This window comes from Morone saxatilis, unplaced genomic scaffold (assembly GCF_004916995.1).
Source record: "Morone saxatilis isolate NCDOM2014 unplaced genomic scaffold, NCSU_SB_2.0 Contig16, whole genome shotgun sequence".
NCBI classification, from domain to species: Eukaryota; Metazoa; Chordata; class Actinopteri; family Moronidae; genus Morone; species Morone saxatilis.
The window spans coordinates 16,985,720-17,013,190 of record NW_023339718.1 but is presented as its reverse complement, the minus strand read 5'-3'; the positions used below and the strand labels follow the sequence as shown (position 1 = coordinate 17,013,190).

Here is a 27,471-nt window from a genome sequence, read left to right as displayed (position 1 = left end):
AAGGGCTGTAATATATACAAAAGGTTCTAAATACCATGTAGACTTGTTAGCTGGGGACACAAAGTCATGTTCTATCTATGTGCAAACATTCCTGGCTTATGCTTTGCTTACCAGCTTTAGATTTTAGGGAAGTAAAGGGCTAACCTAAGGTTGAGAAGTACCAACCTATGGTAGATTCTATCTGGCTTCTTGGATTTGCACACTGCTCATGTTTATATTTGACAGTCTGCCCAATGTCCATAGGTCAATGGTGATGGTTTGCAGACTACAGAGATGGCAAAGAAAAGTAAGCGTAAGTACTTAAAAGGTATTGCTGTGGGTCTGCAGTTACTGGCAGTCGTCATGTGTTGACGAAGCGCTATTTGTAGCCTTTCGTCGGAGCTACTTAGGGACTTGTGGCACCCGGCAGAGATTTTAATCCTTGTTTATGTTATAGTGCTATGTTAAACACTAATACTGTGGTCCATTTTGGCTCTGTACTTAAACTGGGAAAACTTGAACTATGAAATTATTGCACAGACTTACAGGTGTTTGAGTCTACTTACATATATACAAACAAAAATTTTAACCTGATGATGGAGTTAGATGAAAAGTGAAGCATTACCAGAGGTATCATAAGGAGGATGGGAACATGAATCTTTCTACCAGATTTCATGGCAGTCAAGAAAGTTTCACTCAAATATGGTCAGGATCACCAAAGTTTTAAGGATTCATCCTCTGTGGAGATCTGCTGGAAAACGGTCACATTGAAATATTATTAGACGCTATTGCATGGTTGTCACCCCTACCCATATAAACATGCATTGGACTCAGCAGGCTTTTGTGTCTGTGTTGATAAGCAAATGCCAATGCAATTCTCATGTAAAATAATACAGTACGAATCGTTTCACTGAGTTTATTTTGGAGTCACATTTCAGGTTTTGATGTGCTCGTGTTTCCAATTATAGACAAGCTGGGCAAACATGGAGCCTGTATGCCTTTTATGACAGCTGTGTCAATGGACACCGTCGGAAGATTGATCTGCTGATTTGCCGCCATTAGTCTTTATGACAGTCTTTTACTGCTTCTCAGGTGATAGAGCAATCAATGCACTTGGTTTACGTGGTTTAGTGTATTGTTTTTGGGTTGGATAGAGTGGGAGTGTGTGGTTGGGGCCTACAGACAAGAAAACATCATTGTGTGTAAATGGGGCTGATTCCTTGTACTGGAAACCCATAACACACAGACATTTCCTGCCTTGGAAGCAGTCTCCATGGCGATACAGCTGGAAGACGGAGATAGGGGAATAGCTGGAAGATGGTGCATATCTTATGTTCTTTCCTCCACCTACACTCTTTATCTACACATATCTCCCTTAGGACTGGACAGCTGTAAGCTGTAATTGCCCCCCTGCTCTTTCCTCCTCTGTCTCTTTGCAACCTGTACTCATCTTGTCAGACAAGGTTGAAGGCTCTAAGGTTCCTTCCTGAAACCACAAGGCCATTATTCCTCCCCCGCCATGCTCATTAGTGACAACATGCCCTCTACATTACAGAAACTGTTAATAGACTTGTCTCACTACCTGCATTTATCTAACCTGGCTACAGTAGCTAGATCATCATTTGTTCTTAAACGATCGTTCGGTCAAGACCCCAAACCTATTATGGTCCATTATGTCTGCTCAAACCTTTTATAGCTTCAGTTTTGTCATAAGTGAGAAAACATGGCCGTTTGATTTGAAGTAGTGTCATTTTTAAAAGGACATGCTTGTCAATTATTAATGGACGCTTTTGTGTTTTGTGCACAATATAAACCAAGCTGTCTGTTCATGTCCTTATTTATTTATGTGCAGAAAATAGTCTATACCCAAGTGATACAGCCTGTCACACAAACTGTAAACAATTTCTGCAAATTGTATTTATAATAAGAGGGAATAGAATTTATTAAACCCTCCTGAGTGCTTGTTTCACACATATATTGATCAATTAGGATTCTTGTCTCAGTAGAGCTTTAAACCCTTACCTTAGCTTAAACTCTATGTGTCATGTCTGCATATGCATCACAGCAACTGCACAGAATGTCTGTGTAGGAAAAGAAAGAGGGCTTTATTTATTTAATAATCTGCATTACAGCAGGTACCAGTGCTGCACTAGGATATAAGCTCATATGTATTTGTGGCTGATTCTGTTGCATTGTGAGGGTATATAATGTCTCATAGTAAATAGATGGTGTTGGAATTAGGGAGAAAAATGTTTTTTATTGGAAAGCTTCACAAAACACGATTTATTATAATGGTCTTTTGAAATTGCCAAGATTTGCCATTGCAAAGAAGAGCTGTACAATAACAGGATGCAAACTATAACTAGAAGTTAATACTTTTTGGGTACTGACTGAAATGTGTTCTTTGCATCAAGTATCAAAAGTTAGTATTGAATTCTTGGTCAGATTATCTTGTCTTATTCTTTGGTGAGATATTTTCTGGTTCCTACTGATTTTTTTTTTTTTTAAATCTAAATAATTTCCTGAAACAGCTGGGGATGCTACTTTTTAGCAAATAATTCTGTACTGAGCATAGACTCAAATAGGGGGCGGTTGTGGCTCAGAGGCAGAGCGGGTCGTCCCCTATTTGGAAGGTTGTTGGTTCGATCCTCCTCCTGCCCACGTGTCGAAGTATCCTTGGAGCATTTTCTTTCTTAAAGTAAACAAATGCAGATGTTTTTTTACACAGATCTATCTGGGATTTCGTCATTGAAACTGTTTGGAAAAAAGGGCAGGCACTTTCAAAAAACACCCGGCAGGTGATTGGATGGACCATCTGTCTATCACAGTCTATCCCAAGCAAACTTCAACCAGTTAGATCAATGAACCACATAACTCATACCAAAGCCAGTCGGGAAAAGAGAGAAAACATCCTTTCCATTGAGAAATCCCTTCAGTGCCATTCTTGCGTGATTATGCGAGTCCAGTTGCCTCACAAGGTTAAACAAACAGTGTGGCTGTTTTTAATAGTTTTTCTAACAGTGGAGTTCACAGCTATTATAAGCTATGATAAGGGTTTAACTACTAACAAGTACTAACTTAATTGTTGCTTTTTTCAATGAAAATCGCCAAAATATGCCCAGCCTCTCAAGGTTTTAGTATTCAATGGAAAGTACCTTTAACATATGATGTTGAAGGTAAAAAATGTTTCATTTTTGTATCAGTAGTGAAACCTGGGATCTGTAGTCTGAATGCAAGCATGTATGAATGTGTCGTGACCTGTAGTTTTATTTACTGCAAGTGATGCTGATTTCAACAATATCACTGCAAATCCACTGCTTTGTGTCCCACCTGATTACATAGTACAGAGAAAAGATTGACACTGTTTGTTCAGATGTTTTCTGGTCATTTCTGTGTGTATGTATGTTGGCTTGGGATGCTGTATGCATGCCCACCTGAAAACATTATTACTGACATCATGTCACTGTTCCCCACAGGGTGCAGGTGGAGTTCTATGTGAACGAGAACACCTTCAAGGAGAGGCTGAAGCTTTTCTTCATCAAAAACCAAAGGTCAAGTAAGTACAGCCAACAGGGAGCATCGTGCCATTCTCCTCTCTTCCCATAATGCAGATTGTAACAGGGTTGCTGCCGATAGATATGTTCAGAGCTAAATGAGCATATTAAAGCGTGAAGTAGGAAATTGCAGTCAGTGATGACGCATATCCAATTTCTATCTCAGTTGGGGTCTCATTATTACATTAGCTGCCTCATTGTAAAACATATTTGTGAGCAAGGACGGACAACTGTGGCTCATTTGCTGAGAAATGAGGTCGGGCTGCAGTATTTTTCTCAGAAGGAGATAAGATTGCCAATGCCACAACATCCCTGAAAGAGACATTGGTGCTGCTTAATGGTTTGGTGCATTGTGTATAGAAGCCATTCATTTGTAGCTAGAAAATGTATACTATGGGAACTCTGTATCTCTGGTTGAACACCTTATTGACACATCCTCGGCACTGACACAGCTCTGCTGTCTTTCCCTCAACTTGTCATTGTCACTAAGCCACCACAGTCTTTGACATAAAACAACAGAGTCTAATGGAAATGTCACACTTGGCTGCAGGGGTCTCTTGCTCTATCCAATTGCAGCACTGTTTGTTTTCAAATCATTTTAACATTGATGCTGACTTGCTGAAGAGGTTGTGTCACAAGAGATTAGGTAGTTACAAACTAACGCTGATTGGAAATGTGAAATACAACTGGCACCACCCTCTGGCTAGCAAGCATGCCTGCAGCCAAGTTCCTGTTCTGCACATTTGATGGTGCAGGTCGTTAATGTGCTTATCGGCATATGCCTGCACTTATTCAAACAGCAAACTGTGATTCCACAAATATTGTTATGCCCTATGGCTATTCCTGTGCAGTCCCACCAGTCGTTTATCTTGCAGTGTAGTCCTCCGCCATATTAGGAGCCTGTAAAAGTGCTGGTGTTATTTTGTGTTATTCTTGGAGGATTTGAAAGTAATGCGTCAGAGGAAATAAGTTGTGACAGGGAGCCAGAGCAGCATGGAACTGCATCAGTCACGCTTCAGGGCTTCGACAGATAAAGTCACTTTAGGCCTTTTGTGAAAGGCATTTTATAATGCACCTGAACCACTGGTGCCCAAGCAGTTTCAACTTCCTAATGAGGAGCTTGGTACACAGACGTGGTCACAACACTGGAACATAAGAACTGGTAGACAAATGTGTGATAATAATCAGAAAGGGGGCTGAGCTTTTAAAGTAAAGCGTTTGACCAAGTTTCCAGAGACCTAAACAAGCAAACAAGCTTTCAGGGGATTATCACCGGTGAAGCCAGACCAGTTTTTGAGTCAATTAGTCAAATGATATGAGTTTGTTGGTCCACAGGCCTGAGAATCCGCCTGTTCAACTTCTCACTGAAGATCCTCACCTGTGCCCTCTACATACTGAGAGTCAGCCTGGATAACCCCCAGGTGGTCAACAGCAACACATGGTGAGTCACACTCAGCAGTTGCTACCCCACTCATCAATTACTCTATTCCAGATAGTTGCTTTTTTTTACATGATTTATTGCAGTCTTTTGTTTAGTATTTTGGCAACATCTTTGATGTTAAGTAATGGCAATGTGACTTCTTTTGTTTCAGAAGAAGATGTTACTGTCCAGAAACTTTTTTTGCTGTCTTCTGATCAATTCTAATGCCATCTATCATTTTCTCTTTCTACTGATTCCAAACAGACCAGATGATTTGCTTTAGGCCAGAGGAATATTTTCCCATTGCCATGTGCAAAGAGCAACAAATATGAAAGCTATCATAAGAGGAGAGAGCAATAATTAAAAGGAAACTGATGATTTTTGATTTCTTTGACTGTGTCTAATCTTTTTTCAAATTGAGAATTACTCCTTAAACTAGACTTAAAATGTACACCCAACATATGAGTCAAGACATTTTGTGCTTTTGATAACATTAAGATTGTCTGAGGATGAGGTTTTCTTTTATTTATTTTGAGGTAATTAAGTGTTTTTATTCATTTTGTGTTTTTTTTGTGTGTGTCTAAAATACATACACAAGTGTCTGCCGGTGCAGTCATGTGGGAGCTGTCTGTATTGTGCTTACTGCCAGCAGCTTTTAGAGGCACGTCGGGTTTGTTCTTTATGGCAAAATACCAGCTGATGGAAATGTTTCTCAGTGGGTATGTTTCCACTCATGCACACACATTTGCACACACCTTCACGCTCTTTTTTTGTTTCCCGTGTTACTGTTTTCCCCACAGTGCAACATGTCGGAACAACAGTGGGACAAATACAACAGAGTCAGCAGAAATCAACTGGTATGTTTCAATCAAAATGGCACTTAATTGCGAACTGAGTCGTGTTCATTTTTCTGTGTTGCAATTATACTGTGATGCAGTAAAGGAAAACTTTCTCATGGTTTTTGACAGGGAGTTGATTTTCTGGGTTAACAGACCAGTTCCTTTATGGGCGATACAGGTGAGAGTAATAACATTGCAGTGAAAAGTGCACATAAATCTAATTCCACTGCATGAACTGAATCTCAATGCACAATTCAACCCAAACACACTAGCATCCATTTATTAGATAAAAGCATTTCCGAGAACAGTAGTTCTTCAGTGAAGGTTGAGCAGCCAGAAGAGATGAGTTTGCAGTTGCCAGGTTAATTTATCTCCCTTTCTCCCTCCGCTCCAGGTGACAGTGGCCTTAATCAGTTTTTTGGAGACCATGCTTATCACATATCTCAGCTACAAGGTAAGAGACTGGTCCACAGTGCACAGTTTCTCTATTTAATCCATGCTGATGTCTAACAGCTGTCTGATCAAAGTCCAGCACCGCCCATTTGTTCTCTCTTGTGGGCCAACAGCTTTCAGTGTCTAGTCCAAGTGGCAGTGCCAAAGCACTTATCAAAGGAAACGGGGGCCTTTGACACTAATTTTAGACTCAGACATCACACAATGTGCCCCTAAATAAGTTGCATATACATGTTGCATGGCTGTCTGATTTTGTTTCTTCTATAAGAGCTGTCTAAAGTTCTTAGCTCATATGCACTTAAAGGGAGGATTATGTAAGTAGTGAGATACCAGCTTTATGTATTCTATGAAAATTACTCAAGTAGAGAGGGTCAGCCTTTGTTTGAGCTTCCTGCACTGCTAATGAGAAAGGATAAGCAGAGGGATTTTATATATACAGTATGTAAAAGAGATGGGCAACATATTAAAAAACCTTACAATGTAATGCATTCCAGGCGTTTCTGTTTTCTGAATACTTGCTTTATTTAGAAATTAAAGAAAAGCTCACCCTGTTTTATATGAAATACAATAAGGCAGTAATATGCAGAAGACAACTGTCGTTTTTACACCACCCACAGCTTTTAAAGATCAATGCTGGATCTTGCAGGGGTCCAGGGTCCTTGAAGTACTACTAGTCTCAAAAGAAGCTTGTTTGGAATTATTAGTTTTAGCTTGAATAATTCCTGTCCCTTAGACATTTCACTCTGTAAATTCCAGCTCTTTCCCCTGTAGCGATCCTCTAAAGTTTGTTCTTTGTTGATCCTTTTATGTCTTGCCATATCTTTTTTTTTTCTTTCTTTTCTTTGAATGTGTTTAGGGACTACAACATTTATTGAGAGGAGGAGCAAGTGCCCACATTTTATTACATTCTGTTTCTGGTGACTCTAATCTCGTAAAATGTTACTCTGTTTTCTTTATTAAGCTTTTTAATAGTTCCATCATAGATAGAATCCACCAACAAACTGCACCTTGTAAACTCTGCTGCAATGTGCAAATAATAGTCTACTCTGTGATTGTGCAAACATACTTTTACTGCATGTATATACTGTATCATCTGGCCTTGAGGAGATACAGTCTAATACAGTAGCTTAGTTTTCCTTCATTCAAGGCCTTGTTGAATACATAATTCACCATGTTATATTGCAATTAAACTTCAACTTAATTTACAAAACACATTTCTTGTGCAGGAGCAAAGAATGCAATTTACAGTAGTTTACAAAGTTTAGGATGTCATAACATCTGGAAGAACATAGTTGTGATGAAGAGAGATTGTGAGAAATACCAAAGAAAGAAGCATTTTTAAATTGATTTAATTCATTCATTCATTTAAGTGTGACAAGGTCTTACAACTCACAGTACACAAAACTGCTGTTTGGTTTCCTCTTACTCAGTAATGTTTTCTTGTTACAGCTGATGTCCTTCAGTGCACATTATTACTAGAATTACACTTTTCTCTAAAAGCATCCACGCTCTCACTGCAATAATTTCCTTTGTAGGGGAACATTTGGGAGCAGATATTCCAGATATCCTTTATATTGGAGATGATCAACACAGTGCCATTTATAATCACAGTGAGTAATTAACTTAATCAACTGATCAGTTTTTTTCTCTGTATTGAGGATAATGATTTCATGCCTCAGGTATGTTAACTGTTTAGTATTTGACTGATATGCTTCACCCTTTCTCTCTTCCGTCTTTCTTTCCTTTCTTAAGATCTTCTGGGATCCATTGAGAAACATATTTGTCCCTGTATTTCTTAACTGCTGGCTAGCCAAAGGTGCCCTGGAGAACATGATTGTAAGTATTTTTAATAATGTATTTATTGTACTGCACTAGCTGTATTGCATAAAAGAGCGCACACAAACAAACAAACGTGTGTTCACATGTTTGGTTGTTTTTTACCACTGAGGGCTGTGAAGATACATTATTCATCCTGGGGCAGCCATATTGGAGGTCCTCAGTTTATGAGCAACACTGACAATGAGGCCAGAGTGGCTTTATATTTAGTCTGAACAGAATTCAATTGAGCCGACCTATTTATTTATTTCTGGTTAACTGACGCCGTGTTTTTGCAAATACATCTGATTTGTGCACTAGCTAATGTATCTTTGTGAAGCTAGTGTTATTAGCTACATTAGTTTGTTGAACAGCACTAACGCTGGTTACTTTGATAAAGAAGCCTGCTGGCTAATTTGTTGAATGCCAAAGCTAACAGCAAGCACTTGACTTTTGCTTGGGAAAAAGATAGCAGGGGCTAAATTTTTTGTATTTTAATTGCCTAAGAATTAAATTAATCCAACTCTGGCAAGACTCAGACTTGTATAGATGGTTACAGAGAAAATAGCTATTACTTGCACTCATTCTGATTGTCATTATTGCACTAGCTGCTGCTGGTTAATGATGCAACTGCAAACGGAAATTGATAAATTACATTTATGTGGGAAATGCAGCAAGGCAAGCCAAAGCAAAAAAAAAGAGGCAAGAGCAGACAAAACCAAACAGGAAGAAAGCACAGCAGTGCAAAAAAGAAAGGATAAAAACGCTGCAGGACAGCATTCTGGTGTTGTAGTATCAATATTGTCCAGGATTTGCCATAGGTGCAAAATGAGTGGAACATGGAATTGAAAGCAATTAGATGACATCCAGCTGGTGTAGTGTGTGTGCTCGAGCTGTGATTCAGAGAAGACCATGACAGAGTCAGAGCCTCATGCCAAGGCGGTAGTTGGGCAGATGGTAGAATCTGAGGCCAGGCAGACCAGCACATGGAGAGAAATCAGTGACAGTTCGGAGAGGCGGTGAAGAGAGTCGGTGGCAGGCAGAACATGCTAACAAGGTGCTAATGAAAATGAGTCGTGAGCTCCTACATTTCAAGACTGTATGCTAATGTAGGAGAAAGTACTGTACAATATTATACTAAACTTTTCCACTAAACAGTGGAATGGACATAGGGTTGATTTGTATCCAGACCATCCTTGTTTTCTCCACAAATATATGTACTTAGAAAAAACCTATACAGGTAAATGAAAAGTTAATACATATAAAGACAGTAACTGACATTTTCTTAGCATTGTTTCATATATGAGAACTACATATGTTGTATTTAGTAATTCAGGCAAATAGATCCATCGCATGCCTGTCACTAATAATCTCTTTCCCTGTGTTCAGAATGACTTCCATCGAGCCATCCAGAGGACCCACTCTGCCATGTTCAACCAGGTGTTCATCCTCATCTGCACCTTACTGTGTCTGGTTTTCACGGGGTGAGAGAACCTCTGTTCTTGTCACACATGCATGTTTGGCCATTAAGGCTGTCATGCCTCTTTACTGAGCCTCGTTGCAAAATCTGTTTCCTGAACTGTGTACCTCACAACCCAGAAAAAAACACAGTTGGTAATGTGCATGTCTTGGACAAGGCGGATTATTTGGAATTAAGTAATTCAAACATTTCTTGTAAGTAGACGCAATGAGCTGTGGGGCCAAAGGTGCACAAAGGTGTGCAAGTTCAGTTTTGGCTGAAAGAGAGAGAAGCAACAAAATGTAAGAGTAGGAGTGAGCTAATATTATGAAGCCAGTTAGCTGCTGAAGCAGGGAACATTAACATGCAAAAGCACTTGGTGGATATCAGATCACATGCACCTGCTAAAATGCAGGCAATATGTGAAAACATGTTAAAATAACCATTCTTATTCACCCATTTCCTCTTGTCTCATTAATTTCCTCTTTTATAACACCAGTGCATTTTAATCAAAGCTGTCACTTTTTAAACACAAACTCTTTGGAAGCCTTTGTGTGCCTTGGCCACGACCCAGCACCAACCTCCTTCACTCCACTCTGTCCAGTCAGACATTTCTTCATTCCCTTCTGCCTCGGAGCTTTATTAAATCTCCAACTTACCAATAAAAAACTCAAATGAATTAGCACAAGCAGTGAGGTGGAACAGACAGAACAATCAATAGTGTCACTTTTAATGATATACTGAGCAGGACCCTAAGCTGTATTGACTCTAAGGCCCTTTGATCTTTGGCAAATTGTATTTGATATCCAATCCCACCAGGCTAACACATAATACTGAAGCATCACCCTAGCAAATTATCTCTTCACATGTTCACATTTTAATTATCTTTACTCGTAGGAGAAGTGTGATGTAACACCATCAAGTCATCGTAGAATTCTTTTTGCAGAGCTTGTGGGATCCAGCATCTAGAGAGAGCCGGGAAGCACCTGTCCCTGTTCGACTCGTTCTATTTCTGCATCGTCACCTTCTCCACTGTGGGCTATGGCGACGTTACGCCACAAATCTGGCCCTCCAAGCTGCTGGTAGTCATTCTCATCTGTGTCGCCCTGGTAGTGCTTCCATTGCAGGTAATGACTACAGAGTAAACAAGTGTGTTTTTTGTGCAATGAGGCGTTGCACGCTTTACACCTTGCACAAGCTCTTGCCTTATTATTAGGAATTCTTTCATGTGCTGGCCTCCATGGGGTTATCATTAAATATTAAATTACATTTTCTTGCAGCTATCGCAGGCCCGACAGCAAGTACAAGTTTAATATGGTGCTTAATTCCCTGACATACTTAGCTGCAGAAGAAGCTTGCAAATCGCACTCAAAATTCAGGCCAAGTCATGCTGGCTCACAATTGCTGCATGATAAATCCACCTATTCACAAACATGTTTATCACTACAATTGTTCTGATGTGTTACTGTCCTTGCAGAGCAAATTGGGTGAGAAATAGATGAACTCCTGCTGCTTGCAAACTAGTGCATCAGCAGTTTTCACTCCAGTGCTTTCACCGTCTGTATTCAGACAGAAAATCTATCTCTCTTCCATTATTTATTTAATTCTTGTTGCATTTGACATCAACGCCGATGTTGTTGTCATTGTCAGTTTGAAGAACTAGCCTACCTGTGGATGGAGAGCCAGAAGTTAGGAGGAAACTACAGCCGCCACCGGGCGCAGACAGAGAAGCATGTGGTGTTGTGTGTCAGCTCACTGAAGATTGACCTGCTGATGGATTTCCTCAACGAGTTCTACGCTCATCCCAGACTACAGGTACCAAAGCAAAACACTGCGTTTTTTATGTTTATCACAAAGTCAAGTATGTAGTTAGTATAAATACCCCACTGTTAACTACATGCTTTGAATGTCTGCTGTCATTTTTACTGCTTTTTGTCAGCTGGATGACAATAAGTCTACATGTGTTTCAGTGTTCACATTTTGTTCCAATTTATAACATTTAAGAGAGTATTTTGTGCAGTATTCCTGTGGAATAAATGTAGAATATGCAGCATAGATGCATGAAGGGGATTTTTTAAAGCTAATTTTATACATACATGTAACTGTATACTGTACCCACTTGTTATGTAAAACCCATAGAATGATTTAGATAAAAGCATTCATATCCCTTGTTGTTTTACAGGACTACTATGTGGTGATCCTGTGTCCAACTGAAATAGACATTCAGGTTCGCCGTATACTCCAAATCCCACTGTGGTCCCAGAGGGTCATCTATCTTCAAGGATCTGCCCTCAAAGACCAAGACCTGATGAGGGCCAAGTGAGTGAAAGCATGGCAGGCATTCGTTGGTTAATGTAGCCTGATTCTAGACCTCTGCATTGCTGCCCACATTTGTACATTTTAATGAACGAAATGAAACTAAATGGCAATTAAATCTGATTATCAGGCTTGTGCTAATGTCTGAGTGTTAATATTTGAGTCTCAGTGTAGCACATAATTTATATTTTATTCATTTTACAAAGTGGATAAGGATCTAGACATTATTTGAAATGTAACTGTAAAGTTGAAGTCCTCCACTGGCAAATCAGAGTCCTTGATACTTACAAGTCCCCTTGGCTGCCCTCCGCTTGCACATCAGTGTAATGCGATTTCACTCTATAGTACATTGATCATCTACTCGCATCAAAGGCCACATGCATAGGCAGCAGTATAAACTGTGATGTATCCCATTGGAATGTGTTAATTTTGTCTCTGTTCCTACAAAATATATCCGCTCTGGTGTTGTCATTCATGGTCAAACTGCCTTGGGGGGATCTTGCTGCTTTTTATTGCTTGCCGTGTTATGATGTGATACCAGCGAAATGGAGTCTAACTACTTCTCAGTAGCACATGATGTGTGAAATCAAAGTCATACATTTGTTCAGGAGCCCATCCCCTTTTTTTCCAAATGCTCCTCTTTAGTGTGCAAAGTTGTGCAGGTAGATGCTGTGACAATTTCACACACTAATATGTAATGGATAAAATCACCCAGCCAGGTAAGCCTTTTGCTTCTCTCTTTCAGCCCTGCTATGCTGAAAGATTTTCTTTCATATTGTAGCTGTCTTCACGTTCACAGAGTTTTCTGTCACGAGTGAACGATCTCTGCCCCTGATGTGGCACTCGCAATGTCAAACAACAGCAGATTATTTTCATGCTAGAATGCAGCTTTTAACATTTTCAGCCATTGTCACAGGACATTACCACTCGTCCATGCCAACCTTTCTTTAAAGCATTGATCTCCTTTAAATAATTTTACGTTTGGTTGAATGTCCTATTTGCAGTCATCACCCTGTGAACCTACTTTTCTGTGTTTCTTTCCTTCTCCTCAGGATGGACGACGCTGAGGCCTGCTTCATCCTCAGCAGCCGGAACGAGGTCGACCGCACCGCTGCTGTGAGTCACATCAAAGGGCATTTGACGAAGCATTGTAAAAAATTCTGTTTCATTTCCAGTATAAACACTTAACAATAAGAATAATTTTAGTGGGGCAATTCCCCCTTCACAGTCTACTTCCTTTATAAATTAGCAGGGAGAGTCTGAGGTATTTAAATGATATCATGATTCAGTTGGAACAGCCTGTATTGAGAGCACTTTGAGTCGCTGAGGCCAACTTTATGGTCCATAAAATTCAGATTGCATTTACAAATGAGTAAAATAGAACAATTTCTCCTCCCACAGGATCACCAGACTATTTTGAGGGCTTGGGCTGCGAAAGACTTCGCTCCAAATTGCCCTCTCTACGTCCAGATTCTCAAACCAGAAAATAAATTCCATGTTAAGTTTGCAGGTAAATGCGGGAAGACTACCCATCTACAGTTAGTTTGTTTTCTTACACATGTACTTCTACGTCTAACATCCTGTGTTATTGCAATCTACCCATTTCAATCAGATCATGTAGTATGTGAAGAGGAGTTTAAATATGCCATGTTGGCGCTGAACTGTGTTTGTCCAGCCACGTCTACCTTAGTCACACTCCTGGTTCACACCTCCAGAGGACAGTGAGTACAGTCTACTATTTTACTATAATTAACATTAGCATTTATGGATTTACAGTGATTTCCACTGTCAGTATGTCCTTTTATCATTGTGTGTGATTTTGTCATTATGGTCCTCAATTAGAGAAGCATATTTCCCAAAGTGTCAAACTCTTCTTTTAAGGTTTTTTAGGCTGCTAATCAGTTACCAGTCAAACCCAATTGGAGTTTACAGTGTTCTTAAAATGTCAGCTAAGCTATGTAGTGATCTTATATATCTTCGGTTGGCCTAATACGTATTTAAACAGTAGCAAGAGAGCTTGACATCATCCTTTTCTTTTAACTTTCTCCTTCTCCATCTCAGTGATTATTATCAATTATTATCTAAAATCAATGTTGTTGTCTGGTTCAGTTGAGATTTAACTGAACCAGTGACATTGTGTTTCCAGAACAGCTCAACCTCCAAGAACTATTTTTATTAAGTCAGCTTTCAGTGTTCTTAACTTTGAGTGCTCTGCTAATGTTAAATATCCCTTTTTCTCATTATTCATGTGGACAGATTCAATCCCATCTGATTAATATTAGAGAAAGATGACCGCCGCAGAGTTTTTACAGTTACACAGACTTTACCTGGTTTTTGTCTGCAGAGCCTGACTACTGTACTACTGCAGAAACTTGTCACTGTCAAGTCAGTAAACATTACCCAGCTTCTTGTTAGGCAATAAATCTCGCTGTGTTTCATACTTTGTGCAAGGTGACCACCATATATATCCTAACTGCTGTCCACAGCCGAGACACAGCACATCCATTTTAATATCCATTATGGGAACTTGTACTGGCCTGGGGCTGTGAAGGTGACAGGAATGGGAATATATTTCTTCGTGGAAGGTGTTAATTTAAACATCGTCACATTGATTAAAAGTGATGAGAAGTACATGAACTGCTTAAATAAAGTGACCTCATAGCTTTTTCTCGTTTGTTTATAATCTTGTGACCAGAATTTAGATAGCTGAGGAATATAGGGTCGTGAAAGGTCAAGGTTGTCAGTCTGGGGGAAAATGGCGGCCGTTCAGTTGCAAATAAAGTCAAATTATATTTCAAGTTGTATTCTTCTATGAATTGAAATGACTCATGGCAACCTAGATATACTCTGACCCTAACCTTTTCATTCAACCAAACATTGGAAACTGATATTTGCCCGCAGTGCAACAGTCCATTGTAGATGTCTGAAATGTCACATTACTGGAATTTAAAGTATATATTCTGACAATACTGTTTCAGAGAGGGTCAGTTGTCACCAGAGCAGTGGCAGAGGACATATGGACGCTGCTCTGGAAACGAGGTCTACCACATCCGCTTGTGTGACAGCAAGTTTTTTGGGGAGTATGACGGAAAGAGCTTCACCTATGCCTCCTTCCACGCCCATAAGAAGTTAGTACATCTTCAACTAGCTCAATCTTGACACACTATGTTTTATCTCATTAGAGCAATTGTTAATGTCTCTTGGAGCTAAACATTTGCAGCTGAGACCCATTTTGAACTTTGTAGGTATGGTGTGTGTTTGATCGGAGTGAAGAGGGAGGACAACAAGAGCATCCTCCTGAACCCCGGCCCCCGCCACATCATGGCCGCCCCTGACACCTGCTACTACATCAACATCACCAAGGAGGAGAACTCGGCCTTCATCTTCAAACAGGAAGAGAAGCACAACAAGGGCCTGCCCGTCACTGGCCTTTACGACGCCCCCTCTAGGCTGCCCGTGCACAGCATCATCGCCAGCATGGGTGAGACTTGAGAGCCAGAGGCAGAAAAAAAAAGATTGTTTGGAAGTTGGTAAAGAAAGGATGAGTGTAAAGATTAAAGTCCAGACAGCCTCACAAAGGTTGTTTGGCTGAAAGGGTTTCCATGTAAGAAGAGAAAATGGATGCTTTGATATTTATTTACTCTAAATTGCTCTCATACTGATCATTTCTGAATGGTGGCTGCCTTGGTGATGCTGGATGCTTTCGCTGACTGTTATGCATGTTTTTTTTCTTACATGCCTTTTTACTTTCTTGGCTGACATTATTGTGTTGTGCTTTTTCTTTGACCTGTGAAAGTTGATCAGGCCACTGCATATGGTAAGTTTGTGCATGATACACTTATTTACTAGTCCTGTAATTTCAGTACAATTTTTACAAATGATAGTATGATATATAGTACAACACACAGTGATATTGTATTATAAAACTAATGCTTGTATAATTCTTTTGTGATTTAAAAAAAAAAATTATAATAATTTCTGTTTCAGCAACTGCAGATTAATTTTGCTTAAAAGATGATATATGTATTGTACATACAGTATATCATGTTTCTGATACGTCTGATATATGTATTGTGCATATATCACATACATCATATTACATACGGCTAATATGATGTATGTTAGGGACATATTTATTGACAAACACACAGTGTCAATACTGTTTGCATGTTTGTTGTAGCTCGAGAAAGCCATACATTTTCTCCCCAAGGTCAAACTAAGCTGAACTAAAGAAGGTGGTAGGACTGTTGGTGGCTCAGATGCTGAACAAGCTAAACATGGACCTTATTACTGTACGTCCAGTATGAAAAAGCATTCTCCAGTGTTTCCTGAGATAATGGCATTTTTGCTCAAACATGCATTGTTGACTTGACAACACATTACAGTAAAAGTGCTGCGCATGCTATTTCTAAATAGCCACATAGTTTGCTGCTCAAACAGTAAACTTATGTAATTTCCAGGTACTGTAGCGATAGATCTCCAAAACCCTGATCCTCCCGAAGAAAGCAGCAAACTGACCTTGCCGACAGAGAACGGCGCGGGAAGCCGCAGGCCAAGCATCGCGCCTGTCCTAGAGATTGCCGACTCCTCCGCCATTCTGCCCTGCGACCTCCTCAGCGACCAATCAGAGGATGAGACCAACCAATCGGATGAGGAGGGCTCTGTAGGATCAGAGTAAGTGGCTCAGTTGTGGTTAAAACGTGAGAGAAAAGGACCTTAATTCACACGAATAGATTTAGTGGTTTTGTAGTGTGCAGTATGTCTTGTCTTGCGGCAGTAAAAAAGTGAAATGTCCTCACATTGTGGGCGTCCAGTGCTCTATACTTGATTGATCTCACTTGTCCTCCTCTGCTTCATGTGTCAGTGGTTGTAGGAGGAGACGGATGGGTTTGGAATAGCCGTGTAATCTGTATGTCATAATGCAGTAAGACGCGGACATGGCAGTGATAGATGTGTATGTCCTGACAGGAAGGTCAGCACTTTTCCTCTTGAGTGAAGCTCATGTCGTGTGTCCTTACCTCGATCCTCTCCCCTCAAGACCATCTATCAGTTGTCCAGACAGATAGTTGCCATGATAGCAGCTCAGCACGTCAGAGGAATCAGTTTATCTCAGCATCTTTGTTCTTCTCCTTTCTCTGTCTGTATGTGGTTTTATTAGAGATAAGTTTATGATAGATTGGCTACTTTTGCCTCACAGTCTGTATCTCAGCACCACACAAGTCTTTTTGAACATCAACTGTGAGACCCAGACATCAGTGGCTCTCATAAAGTTGGCCATAACATGGGTCCTCCTAACCTCTGAGCCTTTATTACTGCGCCCCATGACACTTGGGTAATTTTTCTTCTTTAACAGTTGTCGGGGCACAGTGGTCAGGGAGATAGACACACAGAGTAGCTCAAGGTCCCACAGTGCCATCATGTGGTGATCAGGTTGTAAATGCATCTAAACAAAATCAGAATATTTTTTTGGGGCAAACTAGAGGGCACCAAGAAACGGATTAGGGTAATTGCAGCTGACACATTACAAATCAGAGGGCACAGAACCAAATTGACAAAATGAAAACAGGCTATGAAAACGTTGTAATTATTCATGTAGCTGGTATTGAACAGGATTGAGTCTTTCAGGCTAATAAACATCAGTAATTTGAGCAGCTGCAGAATATAACAATGCATTGAAAAGTAGAAACATTTTGGCAGTCATTCATGGTGATGATGACAACATGAGGATTACATAATGATGAGAATAAATGACTCCCGTAGACCGTGATACTCCCATAACTCTTTGCGACACTGTTTTTGTGTGCTGGTTCCTTCACAGAAAATATGAAAAGAAAACAGGTTTAACAGTTTAATACTTTTTTAACAACTGTGAAGAGGAAGTAAATCTCCATGTTCAGAGATGGACAGCATTACTGGTAGATATCTGATAATTAATAAAAAACAATGTTGCATAATATGTCCCTCAAGGTTTTTACTCCAAACACAAGTGTAATGGCATTTTTTGTTGTTTCTTTTCCATCAGTTTTGTGAAGGGCTACCCTCCAAACTCACCGTACATTGGCAGCTCTCCAACTCTGTGCCATCTCCTACCACAGAAAGCTCCATTCTGCTGCCTTCGCCTCGACAAGGTGAGTTCACATGCAAGAAAAGACTGAAACAGCACAGAACTAAACCACAAAAAACACTGTTAAACATGCACCATGTTTTTTTTTTTGCTATCTTTTTTTATATTAAGATAAAAAACAACTGTTATGTGATGCATCTCCTAAGTATACAGTACAACTAAAACCTGACTGACTTCCTGTCTCCATCCAGGGCTGTACACATAGCAGTTTTGAGGATGCCAAGGCATACGGCTTCAAGAATAAGCTGATTATAGTGTCCGCAGAGACAGCGGGAAATGGTCTGTACAACTTCATTGTCCCTCTCCGTGCTTACTATCGACCCAGGAAGGAGCTCAACCCCATAGTGCTGCTGCTGGACAACCCGTAAGATTTACCACTGTTTGTTTATTTTTACTACTACAGTGATGTAAAACTACTTTAAAACCTAAAAAATAAAAGAGTAATGTCTTTTTTATATAGAGGCCTTAAGTACATGTCTGCCTACACCCAGAATTATGTTCATACAATATTACACTATAAAGATGTGATAATATGATAAATCGCTACCTGGTTACCATAGGCGTTGGCATAGCAACTAATAAATCTTTTATCTGGACTTCCTTTGTTGCTATGGATGTCAACACTGCTGTACATTAATGTTGGTAAAGGTTTAGTAGTTTTTTACAGTTATCTGTTAGTTATTTATTTATTTCAATAATTTCAGAGTTGCCAAAGATACAAATCACCTGGTACTTTAATATCAGCACATTTTCCGAGAGCAGTAACTTAATTATAGCTCGAAGTATATGTGGTGACCTCAAGGTATAGAAGAATAATAGTTTTACATTGTTAATAAAAAGCAGAAAATCAAATTCAAGTTCAAAAGATGTAAAGAAATAGATGTGTTTACCCGTTTGTGTGTATATTTGCATTCGTTTGTGGGTGCATGTGAGCTTGAAATAGATTTAAAAAATCCACCAGTGCTTTATATGTTTGCAATTTGAAATAGCCAAATTGCTTTCAGTATAGACTTGATAATGACTGCTGGAGCTGCGGGTTAGTTTTGCTTCAGTATAAAGAGGAAAAAAATAATTTTCCATTATTCATAAACAACACTTGTAGGCAAAAGAAAGCCTATTTGTGTGTAAGGGTATGTATACATTTGTGTGTGTGTGTGTGTGTGTGTGTGTGTTGCAGTGATCCACACATTTGTCTGCTCTAACTCACTGGGGGTTTCATTAACTTTGGCCAAATCTCTGCAGTTGCTGAAACAGAAACTACACAGGCAGACAGCCAAAAAAAAAACACTCACTGTCTAACCACTGGGGGGGGTTTCCATAGCAACCAGTTAATTCCTCCCATTGCATTGAGGAATTAAATATCTACTTTCTCTTTGGTTGCTGAGTTCAAACTGTGTCTCCCCAGTCCCAGCAAGCACATTTCAGGAAGCTACAACAACAATGTCATACTGGGGTTTTACAAAGATAATTAGTCTGGGATGCTCATGCATGATGTTCCTTGTTTCCCGCAGGCCAGACAACCACTTCTTAGAGGCCATTTGCTGCTTTCCAATGGTTTACTTCATGGCTGGCACTATCGATAAGTATGCCTTTGGATTATTAAAAACCTGCTCATTTGATTAACTCATTTAATGATCTTGTTTATCTCAGTGGTAGTTTTATCAATTTTTAATACAGCTACCAACAATACAACATCACATGTATCATGAATAAAACACAATGTAATCCTTTGTGGGTGATGGCAATTTCAGGGTCCGATAAAGGAAACATTTACCATGAAACACTATTAAAACAATACATTATAGGCTGTATTATGGTCAGTCTCTAATAATACAAAAGGCTTCTTTCTCAACCAAGGTTTGCAGTTATGTTCAAAAATCATACAGCATGAAAGCCACTGCCAACCACAGAGACCAATTTCCACAGATTGTTTTGATTGAATGTAATGAGTGCACACCTGGATTAGGTTGCACCAGCTGTTCCAAAATCCATCACTGAATGTGTGTCCTTCCTAAAGCGCACCTTCAAATCTTAAGAGAGCTTACTTATTGAAGACTTAATGTGCTGTGTAATTTGGTTGCAAGGAAAAATTGGTTGTGCTGTCCCATCAAAAGCAATTGTCTATGTAAACAGGAAGTTGCTGTAACATACTGTATATAACTGTCAAAGAATAAGGGGGGAAATTATGTAATGTCAAATGTTGGTATGATCTTTTTAGAGTTAGTAGTATTAATGTAATCTAAAATGAATGGAAATTCAGAGCAGTTTTAGGAAATGTTGGAAATCGCAAAAGTATGAAATATATAAAGTACGAATATATGATCCGGTTTTGTGGGACGTATGTACACTAAAATGATTGATGGAATGCATTGGAAATTACAGATTGATGTACGATTGTTTTGATATTTCCTGACATGTCATGTAATAGTAAGTAATAAACTCTGTTGTTTTGTGAATGAACCAGCTTGGACAACCTGCTACAGTGTGGTATAATCTACGCCGACAACTTGGTGGTTGTGGACAAGGAGAGCACCATGAGCGCTGAGGAGGACTACATGGCAGACGCCAAGACCATCGTCAACGTCCAGACTATGTTCAGGTGACACATAGAGAGTATTTCATTGTGTAGAAACATGCAGTAAATAGTTGGTACTGTCAAGGGTTGTTTATGTATGAGCTGGACTTGGAACAGTGCATCAGACTCCACTTGATTAACTTCTTCATCTGTTCTCAGTCAGATGCTGGAGAGTAAAGTTGTTTTTCTGAGAATGGTGGTTGAGTTCATCTCAAAGATGAACTCCAGTTGCCAAAGCTCTGACTACCACCATTCTTTTATTTAACAACCAAAATTAAAAGCATTCATCACTGCCACACTGAGTCGCGCAAAGCATTTCATCTCTCTAACATCGGTCTCTGTTTACCCCCGCCCCCGCTCAGGTTGTTCCCCAGCCTCAGCATCATCACTGAGCTCACACACCCGTCCAACATGAGGTTCATGCAGTTCAGAGCCAAGGACTGCTACTCACTTGCACTTTCCAAACTAGAAAAGGTGAGCTGTTGAGAAGGGAGAACCATGTCAAGACTCCCTGACTTTGACTTTGATGTTGTCTGCTTGTCTGTCTTAAGTAACTGAAACTGCGTGATCCGTCCATCATTTACGAAGACAGATCATAGCTCAGTTATTGAACGTAATCTGCAATATTGTAATGTTTAAAATGAAGCTAATATTTGCGCAAAACATCCAAATACTTTTGATTTGTCTTCATCGGTTGCTCTTGTGGTCTGTGGGTGGGGATGGAGGAAATACAGGTTTATTCTTACTCTAACACATAAGTCTCATTGCAATGTTGATCATTATGTTTCATGTATTTAGTGTTAAACCTACTAGCTTTTACCTTTCAAATTGAAAGTCTTTTCAGTGGTGAAAACCAGTAGGGCCTTCCATTTTCAGTCTTCTTGGATAAGGAGCAAAAGAGCAATAGTTCAGCAAGCATACAGGAGAAAGTGAGGTTTTAATATCTGGTTGCTCTGTTCCTCAGATCTTTTTTTTGTGATTCTCTCTGCAGATAGAGCGTGATAAGGGCTCCAACTTGGCCTTCATGTTCCGGCTGCCGTTTGCTGCAGGCAGGGTGTTCAGTATCAGCATGTTGGATACACTGCTTTACCAGGTGGGGTAGCAAAGAACATGTCATAGATATATCAAGATTAATACAGCTATACGTCATGCATCAAGTGATAATTTCATCAATCTACTTCAAAGAAAGTTATGGAATAAACTGAAAGGTTATTCGATTGCAACTAAGTCAGTATTTTCTAGTAATGTTCAGTATCTTTAAATTGGATTGGAAGTTTCATGTCAGTAAAAGCAGTTGTTTTTCCTAGAAGTGAAACATAGATGAAAAAACATTAACACTCACTGCAACATTATAAGTTTCTACAGACCCATTAACTGGTAAAAGAGAAAAATCTTCAAAATAGGTAGAAAGAAATTGGGGGTTGTCACAAAGTTATTCCTAACCTACAATCAACAATGCAGATTTATGTAATGAAGCAGTGTGGGAACATCTGATTGTTTTTTAAATAAGATTGATCTGCCCAATATCTTGGGCAGTGCATTTATATAACTGTCTAACCCTAATTACTAGAGAAGTTTAAAATGTGCACATCTCAGTATATTTGTTCATTTTACAACCTGTTTATCCATCACAGTATACAGATATCTTCATATGTCTATAACCTGACATACATCACATGTCTGCCACAGCACTACATTATATTTTATTTTATATTATCTTTCATTCCTATATTTTAGCTCTGTGATTCCAATTAGATTTTAGTTACAAAACGGTTTTATACATATTTGTATTGTTTTGACAGTCGTTTGTTAAGGACTATATGATCGCTATTGCGAGGCTTCTTCTTGGTCTGGACACCACGCCTGGCTCTGGATACCTGTGTGCTGTAAGTATGTTCATACCACTAAAAATGATGATGATGAGTGATTTGTCAGTTTCAGTGCCTGACTCTTAGTCTCCCTCCTCAGATGAAGATCACAGAGGAGGACTTGTGGATCAGGACTTACGGCAGACTCTTCCAGAAGCTTTGTTCCTCCAGTGCTGAGATCCCCATAGGGATCTACCGCACAGAGTCGCACATGTTCTCAACCTCAGAGGCAAGTTCACTTTGATCAGATATTTAATATCTGAGACATCTCTTTGGGTTCGTTTCCAGCTTTGGCTTCTGGTTTGGCTTTAACTGAGGCACTACTGCGGCTTTCACTTCCTTCCATTATTCATTCCCTCTTTTTGTGTTTTTGTCATTCCTCCTCTTTCCTCACCTACCTTCTTCAAATTTTCATGATGTCCCTCATTGCTTTGCTTTTTCTTCTGCTTTCATTTCTCTCCTCTTAAAATGTCTTTCCTTTGTCCACCTTTCATCTTCCCATTTTTCATTTTTTTTCAAGATTTGTCTCTATTCTCTCGTCTTCCTTTCATTTTTTTAATCCTATTTACTATATCAAGGTCAGATTTATTTATATAGCACATTTAAAACAATCACATTTGACCAATGTGCCAAATAGGATTAAAATACCAAATTTGCTCAGCACTCTATCTTTCTTGTTCTTTTCATTATTTTTTTGCTCCTTTATACATTTCTCTCCTCTATTTGTTTAATGCCAAGCACGAAAAGGAGAATATTAACCATCTTCCCCTGAGTGTGTTTCCAGTTTGTGATGATTCCCAACAAAAAGTCCCCAATTACTTTTACTGTTTTATTAGCCAGGCTGATTATTAAAATAGAATTCAGGCAAGTTATGTAAAATAAACGTACGATTGCTGGCTCGTGCTAATTTCCCTGCATTTAAACAGTGAATGATAAAATAGTGAATATGCCATATTTACTATTTCATGTGCTGACTTTTGAGGCTTTGGATGATTTTTGGTTTGCTTTGGATGCCCCCATCTTTCATTGCATCTCTTTTTGTTTGGATGTCTGTTTGTCCTTCTCTTGTTTCAGTGTAAGGACAGTTACGTACAGGTAAGATCCAAATGTGCATGTTTTTAATTTGGATATTTCAGTCGGCTGCTGCCTTTTGCTTAAAGATGAAAAATACCTTACTGGCATTTTTCTGTCATTTATAAATATGTATCAGTACATCCATAACCATCACAGCTTGGTGATGCAGCTTTTCTGAAAATAGCACTTAGAAAGGCATTATAGATTTGCTTTTAATGTCACAGACAGGTATTTCTGAAAGAACTTGAACAGAAATAGTGTGCAAACACACAGTATCCAGCGTTAACACTGCCACCCTGCTCTCCCAGTCTCAGGTGTCCATCAATGTCGAGCAGGGCATGGAGCACCGCGAGCGCGGAGAGTCCTGGAAGGAGAAGACGGCCCACAGAAATTCCACAACGAGTGACCAATCGGAGCACCCGCTGCTGAGGAAGAAGAGCATGCAGTGGGCACGGCGGCTGAGCAGGAAGGCCAACAAACCGTCTAGCAGAGCGGAGCGTATCTCGCAGCAGAGACTCAACCTGTACCGGCGGTCCGAGCGTCAGGAGCTGTCAGAGCTGGTCAAGAATCGCATGAAGCACCTGGGTCTGCCCACCGTGGGATACGGTGAGTGACACAGCTGATGATATATAGAGAAGTGAGAGACAGTCCATATATTTGTTATGTTATGTGAAGTAGTTCACAATATATTACTTATTGTATAGCAAGACAAGACCAGACAAGGTTAACAATGATTTAATTTAGGATTTTTATGTTTCATTTAGTTTATAATTAATCATCATTAGTCTTAATTTACCTGAAAATAATAATAATGCAAATTATAATGTTTGTTGCAGATTGGATTCTCACCTCTATAAACATTTCTTTAAGGTCACAACAGCTCTGAAGGCAGAAATAATGTAATTGGTTGAGTTAAACTTCAGTGGGTGGAGCCCGAGAATCTCCAAGAAAAACTAAAATAAAAATCGTGGTGGCTTTTTTTAATTCATGATCACAGTCTTCTTTGACTGGTCAGCGTTACCTGTGTGGCTGTGGGCTTGTATACAGTAGCTAGCTAGAACTTCAGTCTAGCTCAGACTAATCAAACTAACAAATAAACTTAACAATTAAAATCAGGTTCCCAGTTAGACGCAGATCCCATTTATTAGCCTGGCGCAGCTACATGTTTTGACAAATAAACTCAGGTCTCAATTAGACGCCTGGTCTGACTGCTTAGATCGCCTACACAAAATATAGTATGGACATACTACACATCATTAGATCAATTCAGTTGTTGAGTTCTTTTTACGGAAACCTTGATCACCAAATTACAAAGGATCAAATGAATGATTTGTAATACTTATGTTATTTGATAGCTTAATTTAAGTAATGTTCATACCAATTTTAAATTAACAATTTGGTTGTATTTCCCAACTTTGCTGAGCAATAGTTTTGTGCTATAGGAATTAAACGCCTGTTCCATATAGATGCATTTTCCAAATATTTGCAGGTTGAGTTCAGTGATTGAAGCAAATAAACGCCCAGGCTATTAATTGTAGTTTTTACGGATAACATAACTAATTTACAGTTATTAAAACTATTCTGGCTTCATTTCATTTTCTCTTTGAGTCCTCTTAGTTGAAGCCGGAAGTAAAAGCTGAATGAAATCACATAGGGAATGTAGAGTTGAAACTATTTGTTGGTTAATCAATTAGTTGATAGAAAATTAATAAGAAACCATTTTAATTATCAAATTATCATTGAAGTATTTTTTAAGCAGAAAACCAAAAACAAATAACTGCTTCACAAATATGAATACTTGCTTGTTTTTATGTTTTTGTCTTTTGTTAACTGATAAAAGATATGGTTAGGGTTGGGGTTAGCTTAGGCTTTTTTCTGACATTTTATACACCAAACAATTTAATAATGAAGATAATTACAATAATAATAATAATAATAATAATAATAATAAAAAACTGTAACTTAAGCTGTTGACAAAATGAAATAACAGAAAGCGCGAATGCATTAAAATCGAGGATAGATGAAAGCAGGCGATTCTTTTTTCCACCGCTAACCAATGAAATTATTTCCGCCATGACAAAAGCTGCCTTTGAAAAACTCTGTTCCAGTCATTTTATCTCATCTCATTACCTATTAAGACGTGGCGCTGTGGGTCCTAATAGTGCCAACCATTAACATCACACCACATCATCATTAACCTTCAGAAAACCTCAGTTATCACCCATCAAACTCTTCCTCCATGTACCACACGCACACACTCCACTACATAGTCATGATCATACCAACATGTGGATGTGAACACGTCATGCATGGAGATGCAGGAGTGCCAAACCTCAAGGAGATGCAGGAGTGCCAAACCTCAATTGCCTGCATATCTGCTCACTTTTCTACTTTTTGTTCCTTAGTTCTTTCTCTCCTCCCAGCTTCACGCTTCAAAACAAAAGCAGAATCATGCTCCAGATGTGTTGCACTTGCTAAATATTATGTAATGTGTCGATTGAATACGTTTCAGGAAGAACCCCAAAAGCTCAAGATCTTCTTAAGAACCATGAAAGTCAGTGAGGATTACTGCAGCAGGATCATAACATGTGACAGATGAAATATTTGGAAGTGATTCTGTGCACACACTAATGCATGGCTTCTTTGCATTGCTCTCACCTTTTTTTTTTTTTTTTAAAAGTTCTTTTTGAAACTGCAAATGCATTCGCTGCCTGCCTGATTTTTTTCTTTTTTCTTGTTCCCCCCTCCCCTCCTCTGGTCCTCTCCTTTTCTTTCTCTCTCTGACTCTTCTGTCTTCCTTCCCTTTGGCTTGTAGAGGATGTTTCTAATCTCACTGCGAGCGATGTCATGAATCGAGTAAATCTAGGATATTTACAAGGTAAATTGTGTGCCGTTTATAACTCATCTACAACATGTGAGTGGTTACGTTCCATCTTGTAGAGAAAGGAATTTGTCCTTTCACCAGCATCCATTGAAGATTAGTGCACTGAATTTATCCACAGAGCTAGATACATCAATTTTTAGTTTGTTTTTTCCCCACTCTTTGTTTGATCCTTTTTTTTTTTTGGTTAATATAAAATTTGTAGTTAATTATAAATGAACAAATTAGGCCATTAACAGTGAATGCCGTTCCTTAGAGTTGCAGGACATTTCAGAGCACCCGTATACAGAGGGGACCAGGCCGTCAGGTTAGCTGGTTGATCACAGTACTGCAACTTTACTGCATGAATGTGTGTGCGTGTAAGTGTGCGTGTCCTGCCAGAATGAGTGGTAGATCAGCAGCCAATCTCTCACTATCTCGCTCTACTATCTCACTCTATCTATCTGGTCTTTTCTGCATTGTGTTCCCGTGAGGTGACGTCCCAAATGGCTAGAGTCCTGCAGGGCATCAGAGTATGGCTTTAAGAGTGGAGCGGAACGCATTATGTCTGTGGATGGAAGGTTAGATGTAGAGTTAAAGTGTTACACCTTTTTAGATGTATAGAGAATATTGTGTATCAGAGGTGGTGTAAAAATAAAAAAAAAACAACCCAGTGGAGGAAATGTGTTCTTCGCCTCCGCTTCGCCTGTTCTTTCCAAATATCAGGACACCTCAAAGTGTTTTTTGATACTTATACCATGGCCACTTAACCACAGGCAAAAAGAGAAGCAGTGTCATTCATTACATTTGTAGCTTAATGTATGATTTAGTCTGTTTCGCTAGTTAGCCTCAAGCAGTCTGCTATATTAAACCGCCTGCGGTTTAATATATCTTTTGGGCTGATTTAGAGGGGTGTCAGTAAATATAGAAGAACAGAACAACGTTGACGACATATTTACATGTAATTTCAGAGCCAAAGTGCTGACTTTCAGATTGGAAATTATAGATTGAAGGTTTTGCTGACCTCCAGTGGTTTAACTCACTTAGCTGCTATGATAGAACAGTGCACTCTAGGACAGGAATCCCCCACCAGGAGCACTTACACTAGGGTTATGTATTGGCAAGAATCTGGCAA

At 39.3% G+C, this 27,471-nt stretch overlaps 1 protein-coding gene across 4 annotated transcripts in view; it reads left to right on the top strand.

The window, feature by feature from the left end:
- si:dkey-21e5.1 (potassium channel subfamily T member 1) overlaps positions 1 to 27,471 on the top strand; it is a 68,759-nt gene that overhangs the window by 35,316 nt on the left and 5,972 nt on the right. Inside the window, exons 5-33 of one of the 4 annotated variants that reach the window (XM_035657978.1) lie at positions 3,456 to 3,535; positions 4,869 to 4,974; positions 5,754 to 5,810; positions 5,922 to 5,970; positions 6,187 to 6,246; positions 7,781 to 7,855; positions 7,998 to 8,081; positions 9,450 to 9,544; positions 10,466 to 10,646; positions 11,170 to 11,334; positions 11,702 to 11,838; positions 12,888 to 12,951; positions 13,237 to 13,345; positions 13,448 to 13,556; positions 14,814 to 14,963; positions 15,081 to 15,316; positions 15,632 to 15,652; positions 16,296 to 16,509; positions 17,858 to 17,963; positions 18,151 to 18,323; positions 19,471 to 19,542; positions 20,424 to 20,558; positions 20,897 to 21,008; positions 21,526 to 21,627; positions 22,337 to 22,420; positions 22,503 to 22,631; positions 23,477 to 23,497; positions 23,785 to 24,082; positions 26,292 to 26,354. In XM_035657978.1, the coding sequence (XP_035513871.1) occupies positions 3,456 to 3,535; positions 4,869 to 4,974; positions 5,754 to 5,810; positions 5,922 to 5,970; positions 6,187 to 6,246; positions 7,781 to 7,855; positions 7,998 to 8,081; positions 9,450 to 9,544; positions 10,466 to 10,646; positions 11,170 to 11,334; positions 11,702 to 11,838; positions 12,888 to 12,951; positions 13,237 to 13,345; positions 13,448 to 13,556; positions 14,814 to 14,963; positions 15,081 to 15,316; positions 15,632 to 15,652; positions 16,296 to 16,509; positions 17,858 to 17,963; positions 18,151 to 18,323; positions 19,471 to 19,542; positions 20,424 to 20,558; positions 20,897 to 21,008; positions 21,526 to 21,627; positions 22,337 to 22,420; positions 22,503 to 22,631; positions 23,477 to 23,497; positions 23,785 to 24,082; positions 26,292 to 26,354 (3,287 nt within the window). The remainder of the gene's footprint in view (positions 1 to 3,455; positions 3,536 to 4,868; positions 4,975 to 5,753; positions 5,811 to 5,921; positions 5,971 to 6,186; positions 6,247 to 7,780; positions 7,856 to 7,997; positions 8,082 to 9,449; positions 9,545 to 10,465; positions 10,647 to 11,169; positions 11,335 to 11,701; positions 11,839 to 12,887; positions 12,952 to 13,236; positions 13,346 to 13,447; positions 13,557 to 14,813; positions 14,964 to 15,080; positions 15,317 to 15,631; positions 15,653 to 16,295; positions 16,510 to 17,857; positions 17,964 to 18,150; positions 18,324 to 19,470; positions 19,543 to 20,423; positions 20,559 to 20,896; positions 21,009 to 21,525; positions 21,628 to 22,336; positions 22,421 to 22,502; positions 22,632 to 23,476; positions 23,498 to 23,784; positions 24,083 to 26,291; positions 26,355 to 27,471) is intronic. The other 3 variants (XM_035657981.1, XM_035657979.1, XM_035657980.1) reach the window with 3 other exon arrangements.